General features: G+C 46.5%; 1 protein-coding gene across 1 annotated transcript in view; it reads left to right on the forward strand.

Moving 5' to 3' along the window:
• epb41l4a (erythrocyte membrane protein band 4.1 like 4A) overlaps nt 1-20,000 on the forward strand; it is a 59,983-nt gene that overhangs the window by 8,002 nt on the left and 31,981 nt on the right. The window contains exons 2-6 of the mRNA XM_080528848.1: nt 10,079-10,183; nt 16,649-16,700; nt 18,255-18,333; nt 18,578-18,675; nt 19,579-19,699. Coding sequence (XP_080384974.1) covers nt 10,079-10,183; nt 16,649-16,700; nt 18,255-18,333; nt 18,578-18,675; nt 19,579-19,699 — 455 coding nt within the window. The remainder of the gene's footprint in view (nt 1-10,078; nt 10,184-16,648; nt 16,701-18,254; nt 18,334-18,577; nt 18,676-19,578; nt 19,700-20,000) is intronic.

Consider the following 20,000-nt stretch of genomic DNA (forward strand, 5'->3'; position numbering starts at 1 on the left):
GCAGGTGTTATCTGATCTCTCGTCATGATGGGTGACCAGTTGTCCAGAGGAAGTGGAAGAGAGAGTATATGGGGAACCGTAATACGGAGGGAGTAAGGTGTGAACAAGTGTCTGGTGAGCCAGGCAGGGGTGTGAGCAGGGAGGAGGGAAGACTCACTGGGCCCTCAGGGGGCTTGGGAGAAGACCACCGCTTCAATAATCTCTGCATTGCCGCCTGTCTTTAGTCGCTGCGAGGAGGATAATCTCTCTTTTGACATGTCGGCCTTAACGCAGACGATGCTGTTGTCATGTGCATACTTTCTTCAAACACCTACACACAGCGTGTTTGTTTTTAAAGGCCTGGTAAATTCCATTGTGGTTTAACCAGGCGTGGTCCTTTGTGAACGTTTGATGGAAAGGAAGTGGAGCAAATGTGACAGAAGGAGGACATTGTTGATTCTTGTCAAAGATGTTGTTGATGTCTGCACCACCTGGGCTGTTATTGGGAACGGAGCAGAAACCCCCATTTATCCCACCTCTACCTCTTAAATACACACACACACACACCACACAAACACACACTCGCGCGCACACACACACACGTACCACACACACGCACACACATGCATGCATGCACACACACACGTACGCACACACACACGCACACACACACACACACACACACACACACACACACACACACACACACTTTAATGATCGCACACAGCCCACCTGCTATACTGAATTATGTCCATTACATTTCCCTCTGCAGTGGTGATGTAGTCACACCATCACCCTCTGCACCAATAGGGCTCAATCTATCGTCTCTATGCCGTTTCTGGCATGAGGAAGACTGGCCTATCCCCACAGAGTATGACTGGATGTGTATGCTATATCTGACATGAGAAGTAGAGCTCTATCCCATTTCTGCTGATGTCATCAACCCTGACCACTGGTTGGAAGTGGTTTCTTTCTATTTTGGTCACAGGTCTGCTCTCTCACTTCAAACGAGAGCACTGAGAGTCTGCTCATTTTTCAACTAATTGAAATGTCCATGATGTCACAATAACGACCAGCGAGACTGTCGGATACATTATTAAAGATCTTTCAAACATGAATTATAATTGTCGTTGAAATCTAGTTCTGAATCCCACCGTCAGGCTGGAAGGCTTGAGATGGCTATCTCTCTCTCTCTCTTGCTTTCTCTCTCTTTCTCTCTCTCACTTTCTTTCTCTCTGTCTCTTTCTGTGTGTGTATGTCTCTCTCTCTCTCTCTCTCTCTCTCTCTCTCTCTCTCTCTCTCTCTCTCTCTCTCTCTCTCTCTCTCTCTGTCTCCCTCCCTCCCTTCCGGCCCTGGCTCTGAAGTCACATCTGCTCCTTTGCTCTCTGTGGTGCTTCAGATCCAACCTGTGTCTGCTTAACTTACTAGCCTAAATCCCCACAGATCGTACGATTTTAATGTCCCAGCTGTTAAGCCGTAATGGGACATTGGATAAGTGGATAATTATTATGACGTTAAAGTAGAGACTCTCAGCTTTTATTTGATGGTATTTATGACCAAAGAATGCTCACCATGATTACGAAAAAGCCCCAAACAACTGTCCCACAGATCAGGAACACTCTCCAGGAGCTAGGCGTGAAAGTGTCAGATACTATCTTCCGCAGGCGTGAGAACTGCAGAGGCTACCCTGCAAGGTACAAACCATTAGTTTGTACAAAAACAGGATGGCCATGTTATGGTTTGCTAAAAAAGTATCTAAAATAGCCTGCAGAGTTCTGGAGAAAGGTCTTGTGGACAGATGAAACAAAAATGTACATCTTTGTGGAGAGAGAGAGTGCAAGAGTAAAGTGTGGAGAAACAACTGTATTGTATTGCATAATGTAGCCTAACTGCTGACAGCAGCAGTAGCCGGATGAATTCTTAAGTCTACAGAAGCATCTTGTCAGCCCAAGCGCTTCATCAGCACAATGACCGAAAACGTATTGTCATAGCAACTATGGAGTTTTTCTGGGTCAATACGTTTTTTTGTTTTTTTTATCCAAAGGCGTCCTCAAAGCGTCCTCAAAACAAACAGCTGAAGACGGCTGTAGTACAGGTCTGGCAGAGCATCACCAGAGAAGATACCCAGTGTCTGGTGGGGTCAATGGTTAGCAGACTAGCATGCAAAGGATTGTCAACCAAATACTAAACATGAGTGCTTAATTTGGACATTTGTGACAGGGTCTGTTTAAAAAGTCCTCAAGTAGGGCATGGTCATGGTCAGGAGGACGTTGAAATCTGAAAACAGTTGAAGAAGATATGCTTATTTGAATGTCGGTACACCTCAAACCAAATCGTAAGTTGGTTTACAAGCCAATGTGTCACTTACCCAGTAGCCTATGGCAGATGAGACAGTGAATCAATTCAATTCCAAAGTATTTTGTGGTCCTAAAACTGCCAAAAAAATGGAAAACACTTCGTTTGTTTTCCGGTACACCTCAAACCAAATTGTACGTTTATTTACAAGCCATGTATCACTTACCCGTTAGCCTATGGCAGATGAGACAGTGAATCCAATTAAAAGTAATTAAAATACTTAGTGGTCCTAAAATTGCCAAAAAACGAAACCCCCTTTTAAAAAAAATAAATGTAAGTAAGCTTTTTCCTCATTTGCACGACTTGAGAATTGTCGACATTCAGCCCTTTTCACCAGACCGTGTCGCATTTGATAAATCTGTCCCATCACTTTTGGGTACTCAGGGGGGGACTATGGATAAATAGTGTTGTAATTTTGTGAATGGTGAATATGCCAATATCCTACACAAATACCATCAAATGAAAGCTGTGAATACACAGGGCGCCGCTGTCCCATTAATTACCCAGGGCTGTATTTGGCATAATTATCTGGTAACTGATTAGGGAAGTCGTTATCACGTTCATAATGCAACCAATGGCCATTAGAACTCCATTATCCTGCGTTTAATCTCATCTGTGACCGCAGTCTCCTTGGTGACCAGGCACTGGTTGGATTATCATAGCCCAGTTATTCTTTTATCCAGACAGTTCAGCCGTGTGCACGATCGTCGCTCAGTGAGGAGGCCGTCCGCCCTGAAGATAATATGCATCTCTATTTGTTCTCTGTTGTCTTCTGTAAATGTGTTTGTCTTGTGTTCTACAGTGTTTGCTCTTGTTGTCTTTGTGTTATTAGCAAGTGTGTAGAAAGCCTACAGCTAGTGTATGCGTGTGATGTGTGTGTGTGTGTGTGTGTGTGTGTCTGTTCATGAGCATGTGTGCGTGTGTGTGTGTGTGTGTGTGTGTGTCCGTGCGTGTCCGTGCGTGTGTCCGTGCGTGTGTCCGTGTGTGTGCATGTGTGCATGCGTGTGTGCGTGCTTGTGTCCGTGCGTGAGTGTGCGTGTGTCTGTGTGTGTGTCCCAGATCCATACAGCCAGTGTGTGTTCGGATGTTCTTTAAGTTGTGTATCTCTCTCTATCCGGAACAGTCCAACAGGTTTGTTTGTATATGGTTTACTCTGCCCTTCAGCTGTCTTACAGAGACACCCAGAATGAACACAGACTACGCTCCGATCTCTCATCTTAACCTTCCCCGACATTCTCCTTCCCTTTTCTTATTTATGGAACCATTACGAATAAATAAAAAAACCTCGGGTCCTGGCTCCCATTTTTCTATGTGTCTATGTTTGGAGGTTGGTACTGTAGATAAACACCCGTCCTCACTCGTGGTTCCTACTGTATCTCGCTACAGACCCGTAAATCAGACGCTTTAAAATCTAAACTGGGTGTCTGGACAAATCACTTATGTCTTAAAACTGGGCCTCACAGGAACAGGACAGTTCTCTCTCTCTGCCTTTGCCTCTCTCTCTCTGTCTCTCTCTCTCTCTGCCTTTGCGTCTCTCTCTCTCTCTCTCTCTCTCTTTCTCTCTCTCTGCCTTTGCGTCTCTCTCTCTCTCTATGTATGGCAGTTACAGTCCCGTAAACTTATACAGCGGCAGCTTGTGTTGACAGCAGAGTAACTATAGCGACCGAGTGACGGTCTGCTCTGGCACCTGACACAGGAGGGCACAGGCATCTGGACGGTTTCCAGTGGCAACCACGAGGCGAGGGTTCAAAAAAAGGCGGAGGAGTCGGTGGCGGCTACAGATTCTCAAACACGCGGCCTACGACTCCGCCGCGCTCCCGCTGTGCTCCATATGCCCGCACCCCCGCCCCGGAGCACACTCCTCCTCCTCATTTAGACAGAAGAGAGGGAAAGTGGTTCTACAGAGGCTCCTCGGAAGTCCCAGTGGGAGGAGGGAACATCTGCTAACGTGGAGCCTCCCTCCCTCCCTCCCTCCCTCTCTCCCCCTCATCGCCCCCCTCCTTCGTCCCCGTCCCCTCGTCCCCGTCCCCCCGTCCCCCCCCGTGGAGTTGACGGTGCCTGGGCTGAGTCCAAACCTCGTCACTAAAACCCAAACCACCACCCCCCCCCCCCCCCCCGACACACTCACACACACACACACACACACACACACACTTTCCCTGCCCTAAGCATCTAGCCCCAGCAGCTAGACACACCCCAGGGCACAGCAGATGGCCAGACCACACCATGTGATGACCATGTTACCATGGGGATAGGCCAGGGGGACATGTCAGAAGTAGATAAGCAAACTCTCTCTCTCTGTAAACACAATAGTAAAATACACACACACACACACACACGCACAGCTAACTACTCCAAAAAACCTCACTTTGACACAGTGAAAAAGTGTTCAATCAATTCTATCATGCCATGTTCATCTTGTGTTTACTCCTATCCTGAAGGGCTTCAACCTGTGTCCCTATCCTCATGCATACTGTATGTATAAACAGATCCCAGTTGATCTGAATATGACAGGTGTATTGATTGGTGCTGTGTCTGCCTCCCTGCCATATAAGGACATAATGAGCCAATCCATCATGCTTCTCCTATCGATGTGCTTGATGTTGACCCCGCCGGCAGGATCAACAACATTTAGCCCGTTTCTCCACTCCTCTCCTCCTCTCCCCCTCTCCCTCTCTCCCCCTCTCCCTCCCCCACCCTCTACCCTCCCACTCCCTCCCTCTCCCAGGGGTTTAACCTTTATTCCGAACAATACACACATTAGTCTCATTGATTTAAGCCCATTAGGCAGAAGGTCAGGGAGCACTAGAGATACGTCCTTGTCTCTCCCTGCAACGTTTGACCACGGCCGCATCGCATAATCACACAACAAGGACAGTTGGACGCCGACTATTCCGTTTAATGGTACTGGTGATTGCATCTGCCCTCACTGAGGATTGGGTCGACCCCCGCCACTCCCCCCCCCCCCCCCCCCCTCTCTTACTTCGATAAATCCAAATGATGGATCGTAAACTACCGTTCGTTGATTGCTACGCTGACGGTGTTTTCCTCATGACGGGCAGCTCTGTGGTGGTGGAGCTCGGTGATAAGACGGACACCTCCTTATTCATGCCTAACCTCTAGAGACTGTTCACATCCACACAACGATCGACACCCTGGGCTCGTTTCCATGTTGCCCTCTGCCCTCTGAAGCATGACCTCTGACCTGGAACTAAATCATACAAAAATGAACCCCTGTCATTTGTGTACAGTATGTCAATACAATATGTATATGTGATCCAGTTTTTTTTTTTAGGAAGCCAAATGTTGGTCGGATTCAACGAATGGTAACGTAACAGGTGTAGATCAAGTACTTTTAATCGAATGTCTAATGTTTCTGTTCTGTCCTGTATTACTGTGTGTACGAATACGACACAAAGGAACAATAAGAATCCCTTGAAGTCCCACAGACCTTTGTGGACGCCCTGAACATCCATTACCCAGACAGCCAGACATTTCTTTGGCTCCAGCTCGACTCCTCTTCTCCTGCGTACAGATAACTCACTCAAAACTAGTGGACATATATTTTCTCATTTCCTTTCCCCCCCACGGTCAGTGTTATTTTAGCAATCCCACCCTGACCAGCAGACCTACCTTATCAGTGGGGTAGGGGGGGGGGGGGGGGGGGGGGGGGAGATAGGGAAGGAATGTGGGGAGTGTGTTGGGGAGGGTTGGGGCCTCCTGGGAGAACAGCGGGACAGCATCAGCGCTAGCTGCTTCCCGGATCCAGCCCTCGCCCTCAGGGTGGTGTCAGCCCTGGATGATGTCATCCTGCCGCGCCTCATTTCTTTCCTGCAGGCGTCGTGGTTTTGGGTTGCTGTTACTGTTACTGTAGTCATGGCTCCTTTTTTACAGTACAATGCCTGTTCCTTTGAGAGGCCCTTTGACAAGGTAGGCTGTCACAGCACTGATACCCCCGCTTGGGTGAAATTCTTTAAACTGAGGTGATACAATTAGTGAGTTTCTTCAAGGAGAGACAAACCCCATACTGTGTTGATGTTTCTATTTCTCGTCACACAGATGTGTGATCCTCCTGGCCCCGTTCTCTCACCACGTACGGGTGAAACAGACGTCAGGTTGTCCTCCTTCCTCCTCCTCCTCCTCCTCCTCCTCTTCCTCCTGAAGACACACTCTCATCCCTCTCTGCCTTATGAATCCCATTATGGATTCCGCTCACGGGGTCTTTATGGGTAGGCAGGCCTGAGATGATTGCCTGTGTGTGTCGTATTATAAATACGGAGCCAGCAGGGAGGTGTTTACGGGCGCTTCGGCGAGCCGTGACTCGAGCACACTTGCTGAAACAGACGTCAAGTTCACCCCGCAATTCCGCAAAGTCGCTCTGACCGAGTCTCGAACTTTTTCTCGACCTCTGGCTTGCCGTCACACAGGACCGTCTCCTCAAATACCAGATGTTAACCAGATACGCTACTGAAAAGCCGGCTATTAGACAGTGTGAAGGCGGGGGTAATTTGGGGGTATTTGAACTTGAGGAGTGAGTTTTAGCATCTCAGCTCGGTCATATGGGCTGACAGCTGGGGTGAGGTGCCTGCAGAGTTGTGGTCGTCTGTTCAACTGTCTCTGACTTCGGTCAAAAAAAGGTCAGGTGAAGGAGTAGCTTGTCAAAAAAGGGTAAAAAGAAAATCTCTCAGGCAGAAGGAATTCAAATGTACGAACATTTTGTAGCTCACTGGGTTATCCCCTGAGGGTAAGAAGGCCACACAAAACAGCAGAGCTACAAATGATTCCCTGTTAGCTCGACCGATCTGAGAAAGAGTTGGAAGCATCTTTCTCTCCCTCACGCAGCGGTAAGCGTGTAAACACGATATAGATATGTTGTTAGCCTGGACTGTGTGGTAAGGAGCCATGAGTCGTAAATGAACCGCAGGGTTTTGGGATGTGATAATCATGCAGGCTCTGGAAGCAACTTGGGGTAGAGAAGAGTCTGCTCACTTAAAGACCGCAGCGTGCTCTCAGCCAAAGCAATCGCATTTGTGCTTCGTAAATAATGAACGGGACTGCCCAACAGTCATTTACCTAAGCTGGGCAGAATTGTATAAACAACAGTGACGTATAGCAGACCTACAGAGAAAACATAACCACACAGTTCTACTTGTTTATATGTGGTCAGTCTCCACATAGATATTCACTCTCCAGAGGTATATACTGTATATATAGGAACGTATCAAGAGGGAGCAACTGCGGAGAGGATGTTAACACACAGTCGACACGTAGAGTCATTAAGGGAGGCCTACTGGGCCACTGTGAGACAGCTGTCGAGCAGGTGACAGCAGATGCATCATGTGGTTTAATCAGAGCAGCAACAGCAGAGAGTTCGTCTCTCTGTCCGTCTGTCCGCCTCGTCCGTCCTAGCCCACTTGGGATTCCCTAGGAGTGCACCTGCAGGTTGGAGGAGAGATAATGAAACATGCAGATGAGCCACAGAGGAGGTAGTACTGGATCACAAAGGACAGAGTAATGGGGTGTGAACTAGTGCGCTACTTTAAATTACACTGGAATTTACACCCCTGAGGCTGCTCTTCCCTTCGCAGGTGCTTCTTCTTTCGAGTTGAAGTCGTGACTTTCAAATCCTGTGGATTCATTTCATTTACATTTTTCACACACAGCATTTATCAAATGCTTTTATCAAAAAACGACTTACAATAAGTTCCTTTGTCTAAGTAAGTGAATCAACAATACGACAGTAATTGTTATAAAACCTTTGATAAGAACCCAGTGCCATCGGCAGTCACAAGTGCTAGAGAAAGGAAGAAACTTTATCTGACTTGTTTCAGAAGATTCTCCAGACTGTCGACAGCACCGCTGAGGGATGGCAAACTGTAGTCTTTCTAGTCATGTTTGGTCTCCAGCAGAGCAGCGCGGTCTGTGTGCTGATGTCTAAGTGGGCATAAATCACAGGTACCTGACTGTCAGTGTATGTGTGTGATCCATCAGAGATGTGGTTTGTGGTTAAGAGAAGTCCGCTGTGCCTGAGAGACTCAGAGTACAGTTTCCTCTCTGTGTCTCTGGGCAAACAGAGAAAAGGAGCAGGGTGCCATTAAGCCAAGATTGATGTGGGTGTCCTGCGATGGAACAAATAACACTACCCCTATGTAAATACACGTGCTGTTGGACAAGGAGCCACCCGATATACATTAGGGTACTGTGTGTGTGTGTGTGTGTGTGTGTGTGTGTGTGTGTGTGTGTGTGTGTGCGTGTGTGTGTGTGTGTTTGTATGTGTGTGTGTGTGTGTGTGTGTGTGTGTGTGTGTGTGTGTGTGTGTGTGTGCGTGTGTGTGTGTGTGTGTGTGCATGTGTGTGTGTTTGGTTTGACTTTCAGGTGAAAAGGAAGGTTGCATTGGTATGTTATTGTGTGTGTGTGTGTGTGTGTGTTGTGTGTTGACTTACAGGTGAAAAGGAAGGTTGCACTGGTATTTTATAGTGTGTGTGTGTGTGTGTGTGTGTGTGTGTGTGTGTGTGTGTTGTATGTGTGTGTGTGTGTGTGTGTGTGTGTGTGTGTGTGTGTGTCCGTTGTGTGTTGCAGCCTCTGACTCACCTTTACTGTGGAGAGTAAACCCCATCTGTCATTACTGGAGTATGCATTGAAGCCTCTGCTACAAAATCCATTTCCTCTCATTGGATATAATTAGATCACCCTGAGGATAGGTCTAGAGGAAAACATGAAATGCAGAGAGAGAGAGAGAGAGAGAGAGAGAGAGAGAGAGAGAGAGAGAGAGAGAGAGAGAGAGAGAGAGAGAGAGAGAGAGAGAGAGAGAGAGAGAGAGAGTGATGCTGGCCCGGCCGATGGGGATTGCTCTTGTATGAGCTATGATTTCCACCAGAGGCCTGTTGTCAGTGGAGATAGTCCTATTCTGTGCGGAGTGGAGAGGTTTTTGGATTGATGCTGAATCGAAGGAAATGCCCGAGCTACGGTGCGATGACTCATCTTAGGCGAGGTCAAGGATTTCACTACACAATCAAAAAGAGAGAGATTTCTTTCCACGAATTCTCATAAAACAGTGGTGTTTACGGGCACGCTCCTGTAGCTAGATTAGTCTGGTTAACACGGCTAACCTCAGAGTCTTTATAGGGTTTCTTTTAGTTGATTGTTTTTGTAACCCCCGTAAAATGCTAATCAGCACCACCGCGAGGTGTGTTAATTGCAGTGTAAGACTGTTTTCATTGCTTAGCAAAGTAAGAATTTAACTGCTCTTCATATTTCCCTGGAGACACAGCTGTGCTCTCCTATACTGAGTCTCTTTATGTCTCTCTTTTAGTTTCTAAGCTGAGAGAGACGGTCTAAAACTAAGACTCTCTCTGTCTTGTTATTATAGAGATTTCTAGTAGAAAACACCTCTTGCAAGTTGATTGTTTTATATGCATATTTGGTTGAAGCTTGTGTTCTCCAAAACATGTTTGTCACCTAAACACATGAGTAATCTCACCAACCATGAGGTCTAAGGTAAGCATTCCACAATGGAATCTCTGCTTGTTGCTTCATGACTACACTTTCCAGCAAGAGCTAAAATGTGTGTGTCAACACCTAGGCTATATTTCACGTGGGAAAAAAACACTAGCTATAATCAACTTCTATGGACTTCAGTCTATCAATCCATAAATCTGTCCTGTCAATTCTCCTGGGTTCACGAACAGTTCCTCTCAGGCACGCAGCAGACATTGATGACAAACTGCTTGTTTTTCTTCCACAGAAGTCCACCAAGGGGTGTGTGGTGCTGGACTTTGTGTTCGGCCATGTGAACCTGGTGGAGACGGACTACTTTGGGCTCCGCTACTGTGATCGCAGCCATCAGACGGTGAGTGACCAGCTAACCTCTCAGCAGAATCAGGCCTAGGGTTAGGTCTAGGACTAGAGTTAGGTTTAGAGACAGAGTTAGGTTTAGAGACAGAGTTAGGTCTAGGGCTAGAGTTAGGTTTAGAGACAGAGTTAGGTCTAGGACTAGAGTTAGGTTTAGAGACAGAGTTAGGTCTAGGGCTAGAGTTAAGTTTAGAGACAGAGTTAGGTTTAGAGTTAGGTGTAGGGCTAGAGTTAGGTTTAGAGACAGAGTTAGGTCTAGGGTTAGAGTTAGGTTTAGAGACAGAGTTAGGTCTTGGGTTAGAGTTAGGTTTGGAGACAGAGTTAGAGATAGTTAGGTCTTGGGTTAGAATTAGGTTTGGAGACAGAGTTAGAGATAGTTAGGTCTTGGGTTAGAGTTAGGTTTAGAGACAGAGTTAAGCCTAGGGCTAGAGGTAGAGTTAGAGATAAGAGTTAGAGACAGAGTTAGGTCTTGGGTTAGAGTTAGGTTTAGAGACAGAGTTAGGTCTAGGGTTAGAGTTAGGTTTAGAGACAGAGTTAGAGATAGAGTCAGGTTTAGGGTTAGAGATAGGGTTAGAGATAGAAATAGAGTCAGGTCTAGGGTTAGAGATAGGGTTAGATATAGAGATAGAGTCAGGTTTAGAGTTAGAGTTAGCAGGATACTGTGACTCTCATGACGAGCAGGGTTAGGGTTAGGGTCAGGGTTAGGGTTAAGGGAGTTTGGGTAGAACATACGGAGTATGTTTTGTTTTTTTGTCGAGTGAAGTTGCAAGCCGGACGCAGAGGAGGATTTGTGTCACTTTGGAACGACAGATTGTGGTGAAAGAGAGCAGATTGGTGACACATTAAAGATTAGATTTTGCGGATTAGATTCCCCCCCCCCACCCACCGCTGGTGCGCTGGAGGGGTTATTTCCAACTCTAATCAACACTGGTAAGATTAGAAAGATCAGTTTCAACAAGTCAGAGTTCTGAGTTGGATGCCATTTAGCTGACACTTTTATCCAAAGAGACTTACAATGCAGTGAGTGCATACATCTTTCAGTATATGCAGTATGGTCCCAACGGGAACCAAGCCCACAACCTATGGCATTGTTAGCGCCATGCTCTACCAACTGAGCCACAGAGGACAACTGAGTTGGCTCTAAGAGATGGTAGCTTGACATAGTCAGTCGTAGTGAAAATGTAGACTGTTGTCAACAACATCCGGGTCAGAGGTCATCATGTGTCATTCCAACAGAGGGTAGGAACACTATAGGAGATCTTTTCTGCCTGCCGCAATAAGACTCGACATTTCCTTCTCTGGCTGGTTTGATCGGGGGATCTGGGGGATGTTAAATCATCCTGGACTGTTCTTACTGTATATAATGTTTCAGATGCCTATTTTATTTTATTCTATACATTTATTGTCACTTTATTTTGCTGTTGTTGTTGTTGTTGTTGTTGTTGTTTGTGAGCCACTGTAACGCCTTAATTTCCCTGTTGGGATCAATAAAGTACCTATCTATCTATCTATCTATCTAGAAGGTTCCGCAGGCCTGGAGCAGTAATAATCAATCCAACTGTATGCACTATTCAGCCCTATCTCTGCGATTCCTTTTCTTTTTTTAATACTTTTCTAGGGGATTTGTTCCCAGAGTTCTATCAATAGCGTATTGTATACATACTGTACAGACTACCAAGGTGGTACACACAACCCAGTAGTCTACATTTTCAGTTACATTAAAAAAATAAAATCCACCCCTACTCATCCAGCCGGTCACTGAGGTCATCCGACCAGGAGCTCCTGGAGCTCGTACCCAGGACCAGACTTAAAACTAAAGGGGACAGAGCGTTTGAGGTGACGGCCCCAAGACTCTGGAACGCCCTCCCCCCTGACCTGAGAGCCGCTCCCTCAGAACTCATTTTTAAATGGCAATTAAAGACACATCTGTTTAGGCAGGCCGTTAGTCACCTATAGCCATCTTATGTTCCTGTTTATGTTGTGTTTATGTTCTGTTTATGTTGTCCCTTTGGGGTGTTCCTCCGTTTTTGTTTTTAATCCCTTTTGACGATGTTTGACTTTTCTTTTCACCCATATTTATCTCTTATTTTGATGTAAAGCACCCTCTGCATCCGTGCTGTGAAGGGCGCTATAGAAATAAAGTTTTACTTACTTACTTTACTTATGGTGAGGCCCTTGCCGTTCCTCACCCCTAGTGACAACACCGGCCCCAGGGCCTAACTCAGGGTTAGGCAGAGTACAGGCCCATAAAAGAGCACAACGCTAATCTCCCAGCATCCCCCTTGCTCTCACGGAAGGGCGGGGACCCTGGGCAGTGCCTTCTGGGGGCTGTCGGCAACACCTTGATTTATCTGTAAACCAGTGCAGGATGAAAGCGCGCCTCCGTACATGTGTCAAGACCCAAAAGCCGTGTTTAAGTGAAAGAAAAACAAAGGAAAAAGCACAGTGAAACTGTTGAACAGCGGCGCCTTTTCAGCGCCAGCAGCAAGTCTTTGACTTGTCGGATGTCCTGACATGCAGTTTTCGCAGCACACACCCACAGCTCCGCACCCCGGGATGACAACCGTGTTTGAAAGGGAGTTGGGCATACAGTATTTCTCTACCAGCAAACCAATCACACATTGTTCGGTTTGCTTTCCTGACACCTTCAGTCTTGTCATCTGATGTAGAATCACGCTGACAACGTGTCTGCCCGCCGGTATCTCATCGCGATAACCAGAGGTGGCATACGCATACTTGAGGTGCTGAGCGATTCGATTTTGAGGACGACTAGTATTTCATAAGAGATGCCGTAGCTAACTCTTGGAATTTTTTCGCAAAACGAACGCAGGCACTGCTGAGGCTTCTGAGAGTCCAGAAACGAGAGTCGAGTCTTGGATTGAGGTGCAAAGGCTGTGTGCTTTCATTAGTTTATCTCCTGCCACGTTTCATCCATCTTACACACATCTATTTCTCTGGCGGCGTGGGTCATCCTCCCTCAGCTTGGGGAGTAGCAGTCCCAAGGGCATCTTTGAGTCAGCCTCCATGCCTGCGCATTCACATCATTCCTCTTCTCTAGGGGTCGTAAAACCACATTCCAGCTTATTGGAGCTTCTGCACTGTTAGGCCGTGCGTCAACGGTGCTTTAGTGTCGGGACCGGTCGGTCTGCTGTGTTGGAGCAGCGCGGCCATAAACCAAGTTGAAAGAATATCTCTCTCATTTATGTGTGCTGCTGCCGCCGCTACGCCTCTTTGGTCTATCTTAAGACGACGTCCCCACCCAGTTTAACACCTCGAGTGCTGGCAGCAGGGAGTGGGCGTGGGCGTGGGCGTGGGCTTCTCAGAGACCTGTCCATCACGGTGACCAGCTTCCTCTGCAAGTGGTCGCCGGGGGCCTTGCCTCGCCTGCTGTCAGCAGCTTTTTTATTCATTTATTTATTTATTATCTCTCCATTATTTATCACCCCCGTCTCTGGAGGGCGTTGTGCTTTGCTGTAGGCCAAAGTCATAACTCTCTAATCCTGTGTAATCAGAGACCTTGAGGCTTTCGATAAATCTGGCATTTGAACAGACGTAAAAATGTTAATACCTTTGTAGGTCTTTTTTCCAAAAAGGGTCATCCGTGCTTGTTCTGTTCACGGCTCTTTACTTGGTGGTATTAGACACTCCCTGCCAACAGAGATAAACAAAGGATGGCATGGCGTGGATGTGAGTTTCTATGGAGTGTACAATGAGAGAGGATGGAAAACTACTGGTGTTACGCGGTGTTAGCCAAAATGCTTCACTGCTTTATTCTCCCAAATGATTGGGAGCTGCCTGTCAGAGTAATCAGGCTGGGATTGACAATCTGAGTGAAACCAGGCTGTGATTGGTTGTCTGAGTGGACCCAGGCTGTGATTGGCTGCCTGAGTGCCGTACTAATTCTTGCCGGGGCCTCTTGGCCAGATCTTCGTTGAAAATGAGAATTTGTTCTCAGTTGAAACCAGGCTGTGATTGGCTGTCTGAGTGGAACCAGGCTGTGATTGGCTGTCTGAGTGGAACCAGGCTGTGTGATAGGCTGTCTGAATGGAACCAGGCTGTGTGATAGGCTGTCTGAATGGAACCAGGCTGTGTGATAGGCTGTCTGAATGGAACCAGGCTGTGTGATAGGCTGTCTGAATGGAACCAGGCTGTGATTGGCTGTCTGAGTGGAAGGCCTTATCTTTGTCTGTTGTCCATGGCGACGTGCCAGCCAATGTCCTCCAACCTCTCATTTGCATAAATTAGCATGCACTGGAACACACCAGCTGCAGTAATGTGATTATTATAAATTAGATAAGATTTACCAATTCAATTAGCTTATTCTAATTCAGTCACAAACACACTCCTAATTGCTGGCATCCGATGGGTGTGTTCTGATGAGTGTGTGTGTGTTCTGGTGAGTGTGTGTGTGGTGTGGTGGGGAGCGTGTGGCGAGGTGGGACTTAGGTGGGTGGAGATGACTTTGTACTTGAGTCTGAAATTGGTTGGCCTGGTCTAGACTGCCTCATTACACTAACATGTATTCATCTACATCTCCCAAAATGCCCCAAAATCAAAAGCGCTTCGGCTCAAAGACCCCTCCCTCGATGAGAACAGGTTTCTCTCTATTCATCCTCAGCCTGGGTACATCTGCATAGACGTATATGGAATGAATGTAAAATAGGTCTTGGAGCCTTTTCTGTGCATGGGGGTGAATCGAAATTAATTTATGGCAGGATGTAAGCAGTTTCGGTGATGTGATTTGTGATGGTGCCCTACGGTCAAAAACTAAAGCAGAAAACAGAAGATATTTATTTCGGTCTTCTTCCTTTTTTTAAACAGGATGAGCTGTAAGATGAGCTGCTTTGTGTTTTGCACAGCTGCTACTCAAGTTTTTCATGTTTGCTTGTTTGATGTGGCTGGGAGGTCCACACGTGCGTGTTCGGTTATTAAGCACAGAGGAGGAAGAACAAGATGGCTGCCCGAAGAGGAGGGAGCTGCTATGACATAATGCGCTCTGACCCCCAATCAAATGAGAGCAAGGGTCTAACAGGCAGGAAATAATAATACAAATGATGATTACAGTCATATAGCAAATACAAATAGCAGATTACACAGTGCTGTACATGCTAGCTAGTGGATACGTCTATGCTAAATGTGGGTGTTAAGGGTGATTAGCCATGTAGGTTCCTCGTTTATTGAGATCTACAGAGTCCATTGAGTCCATTGTGGTAATTGTTCATAATATGCTCATAATATAATATAACATATGCCATATAGCTGACGCTTTTATCCAAAGCGACTTACTGTACATTCCAGCGCATACATTTTTCTGTATATGGTCCCAGCGGGAACTCAAATCAGCATTGAACATGGACTGTTTTAACATGGTAACTGATTAGTAATAGCATGGTAACTGATTAACACTTCAACCATGAGGGGTCATTTGACCCCTGTGAGTAAAAAAAAGTGTTATATCTTTGCACTCAATCAAATTTCAGGACCCTCCTTTCATGACTTTTCCTAGATATGTGCGTTCTACCACCCAGTATCCTTACATTTTCAATATCACTTCAGGATAAGCTAATATAAAGCTATTATGCAGTGTGTGTAGGAAGCAGGCTAATTTACAAGCGGCCAACTAGTGGTTGTTGTGTGTAAATAGCAGGTTAGCATTTTAAAGACGCGGCTCTTTTAGTAGGTAAAAAGGCACGGCTGTTCTAGTGTTAATAATATCATAGTAACTGATTAGTAATAAGATGGTAACTGATTAGTAATAACATAGTAACTGATTAGTAATAACATAGTAACTGATTAATAATAACATAGTAACTGATTAGTAATAACATGGTAAGTGACTTGACGTGAGTCCTCCAATGACGTTTGATGGTGGGGGTAACCAGGTTAACTGGGGTAACCGGGGTAACCAAGGTAACCGGGGTGTGTTCTCCTCTCCCTTCAACGGCTTATGTCCCATAATTCAGCCGTGTGCATCAGTGTGGCATGAGCATATTGTGAAAGGCAGGACTGCAGGGGGCTGTTAGCCAACAATGATTCAACGATGTGAGAAATGCTCTCTACAATACGTCTGTAAAACTCAGAGATGAATCTTAGCTTCCAGTGTTTCCTTCTTGTTTTCTTCTTAACTCCGAGGCGGCGTGCCGTGACTCGCTCAGACGTCATGTTCAGCTCGTCTTTTATTGATGCAAATTTGAATGACTCACTATTTAACGAGACAGTTTGTTGTTTAATGTGCCTTGGTGTTCTTCTGACAGAGTCAGTCTATCTCCCAGAGCTCTCAGCTTCGTTTGACAGCCAGCTACTGAATCAATGTTTATGCTCAAGATAGCATTGTGACATATGAGTTGCCTATTGTATATTACACTGTACACTGTTTGTATGTACGGTAAAACGGTAAATATCTCTGTTTGTATATGATAGCGTGTATTGGTATATTATTTTCTCTCTTTCTGCTCTTTTGCAGTATTGGCTAGACCCCTCGAAAACCCTTTCAGAGCACAAAGATTTGATAACAAGTAAGTATTTCCTCGATTCCCTACATTGAGTCTCTCAGATGTCACCCAGGGAGATAGTGGACTAACCCTGACTCTAACCCTGACCCAGGGAGATAGTGGACTAACCCTGACTCTAACCCTAACCCTAACACTAACCCTGGGACATAGTGGACTAACCCTGACCCTATCCCTAACCCTAACCCAGAGAGATAGTGGACTAACTGTAACACTAACCCAGGGAGATCGTGGTCTAACCCTGACTCTAACCCTAACACTAACCCAGGGAGATTGTGGACTAACCCTGACTCTAACCCTAACCCTAACCCTAACACTAACCCTGGGATATAGTGGACTAACTCTGACACTAACCCAGGGAGATAGTGGTCTAACTCTGACACTAACCCAGGGAGATAGTGGTCTAACTCTGACTAACCCAGGGAGATAGTGGACTAACTCTGACTCTAACCCAGGGAGATAGTGGTCTAACTCTGACTCTAACCCAGGGAGATAGTGGACTAACTCTGACTCTAACCCAGGGAGATAGTGGACTAACTCTGACTCTAACCCAGGGAGATAGTGGTCTAACTCTGACTCTAACCCAGGGAAATAGTGGACTAACTCTGACACTAACCCAGGGAGATAGTGGACTAACTCTGACACTAACCCAGGGAGATAGTGGACTAACTCTGACACTAACCCAGGGAGATAGTGGTCTAACTCTGACACTAACCCAGGAAGATAGTGGTCTAACTCTGACTCTAACCCAGGGAGATAGTGGACTAACTCTGACACTAACCCAGGGAGATAGTAGACTAACCCTGACACTAACCCAGGGAGATAGTGGACTAACTCTGACACTAACCCAGGGAGATAGTGGACTAACTCTGACACTAACCCAGGGAGATAGTGGACTAACTCTGACACTAACCCAGGGAGATAGTGGACTAACTCTGACACTAACCCAGGGAGATAGTGAGACGTGTGCTGCGGATGATGAAGCAGAATAGGCAACAGACTCTCAGAGGTTTTATCTTGATAATGATAAAAAAGAACTACTGAAATATGGTTGATAATGATAACCAGTGGTCCACCAGCTCACTCACATGACTGTGGATGAGGCCTCTGCATTCCATCTCGATTATTCAAACCTGATTGCTGTTGCCGTGGCTTCTGTTGCCGTGGCTTCTGTTGCAGAACTCTCTTGGTGGAAACTATTTTCAGTGGAGCATCAGTGTCTCTCTCTCTCATAGCACACTGACTCCACTGACCTCATTAGAACCGTAGCTGATCACGGATTAAACTTGCGTGTGTGTGTGTGAGTGTGTGTGTGTATGTGTGTGTCTCTGTGTGTGCCTGCCTGCGTGCGTGCGTGCGTGCGTGTGTGTGTTTGTCTCTGTGTGCGTGTGTGTGTGTGTGTGTTAGTATAATGGATTAGTTTCAACTCTGGGGCTTAACATATTACATGTCTGATAATGCCTCAATGGATAATGCTCACTGATCTATCCTAATCTGGAGAGTAGGCCTGTTAGGCCCGGTGGTGGGGTGGTGGGGTGTATAACAGTGTCTTTCTCTCAGCAGGGCCTCCCTACACACTCTACTTCGGGGTCAAGTTTTACGCGGAGGACCCCTGTAAGCTAAAAGAAGAAATAACGCGGTTTGTATCTTTATTGCCGCCCCCTTGTTTTTCCTGAGTTGGACTCCTCACCTATCCTTGACAGAAATAAAATGCTTTTTTTGGGGGGGTTGATTTGTCTGGAATGGCTTAACATATACATGGCTACCCCCCCCTCCCTTCCTGCTTCATGTGCTATTCTGTACTCTGTGTGACAGTAAGCAGGTGTTACTGTATGTAAAGTGTGTCTGGTACTTATGGACTCTTCTAATATGTCTCTTCATAGGTACCAGTTCTTCCTCCAGGTGAAACAGGATGTCCTGCAGGGCAGAATCCCGTGTCCCCTCGACATCAGCGCACAGCTGGCAGCCCTGGCCATACAGGGTGAGTACAGAGAGAGAGACAGAGAGAGAGAGAGAGAGACAGAGAGAGAGACAGAGAGAGACAGACAGAGAGAGAGACAGACAGAGAGAGAGACAGAGAGAGAGAGACAGAGAGAGAGACAGAGAGAGAGACAGAGAGAGAGAGAGAGACAGAGAGAGAGACAGAGAGAGAGACAGAGAGAGAGACAGAGAGAGAGAGAGAGAGACAGAGAGAGAGAGAGAGAGAGCAAGAGAGACAGACAGAGAGAGAGAGAGAGAGACAGAGAGAGAGAGAGAGACAGAGAGAGAGAGAGAGCAAGAGAGACAGACAGAGAGAGAGAGAGAGAGAGACAGAGAGAGAGAGAGAGAGAGAGCAAGAGATACAGACAAAGAGAGAGAGAGAGACAGAGAGAGAGACAGAGAGAGAGACAGAGAGAGAGAGAGAGAGAGAGACAGACAGAGACAGAGAGAAAGACAGAGAGAGAGAGAGAGCAAGAGATACAGACAAAGAGAGAGAGAGAGAGAGACAGAGAGAGAGAGAGCAAGAGAGACAGACAGAGAGAGAGAGACAGAGAGAGAGAGAGAGAGAGAGAGACAGAGAGAGAAAGACACAGAGAGAGAGAGAGAGAGACAGAGAGAGAGAGAGACAGAGAAAGACACAGAGAGAGACAGAGAGCAAGAGAGAGAGACAGAGAGAGAAAGACACAGAGAGAGACAGAGAGCAAGAGAGAGAGACAGAGAGAGAAAGACACAGAGAGAGCAAGAGAGACAGACAGAGAGAGAGAGAGAGAATAGTATAGTATCCTCTGTTACCACTGTCCCAATCCCTCAAAAAGTCTAAGTGAGTGTGTGTGTGTGTGTGTGTGTGTGTGTCTGTCTGTCTGTCTGTGTCTGTGTCTGTGTCTGTGTGTCTATACCCCTCCAGCCGAGATCGGCGATTACGACCCGTACAAGAACGTGTCGGGATACGTGTCGGAGTATCGCTTCGTCCCCGACCAGAAAGAGGAGCTGGAGGACGCCATCGAACAGATCCACAAAACCGTAATGTAAGGAAGCCCGGCTACGCTGCGCTCCGACAGCCAGCCTCAATCCCTAATCCCTAATCCCCCTCATAACAGATTACAGAGTATGTGTGTGTGTGTGTGTGTGTGTGTGTGAAAGGGTCCCTTCACTGTCGGATAAGATGTCTATTGATGTAACTTTGCGGCGGCTCACATATGGGTTTCTCTGGTACGGTATTAGTTACGTATTTGCAGTCGCTCAAGGATAAAGGATTACACTCCGGGTATGATCTTATTCTCACCAAACACGTTACTCTTTTAACGCTGTCTGATTTGTCACTCGCTC

The sequence above is a fragment of the Nansenia antarctica genome (genome assembly GCF_963989245.1).
Source record: "Nansenia antarctica genome assembly, chromosome: 4".
Lineage (NCBI taxonomy): Eukaryota > Metazoa > Chordata > Actinopteri > Argentiniformes > Microstomatidae > Nansenia > Nansenia antarctica.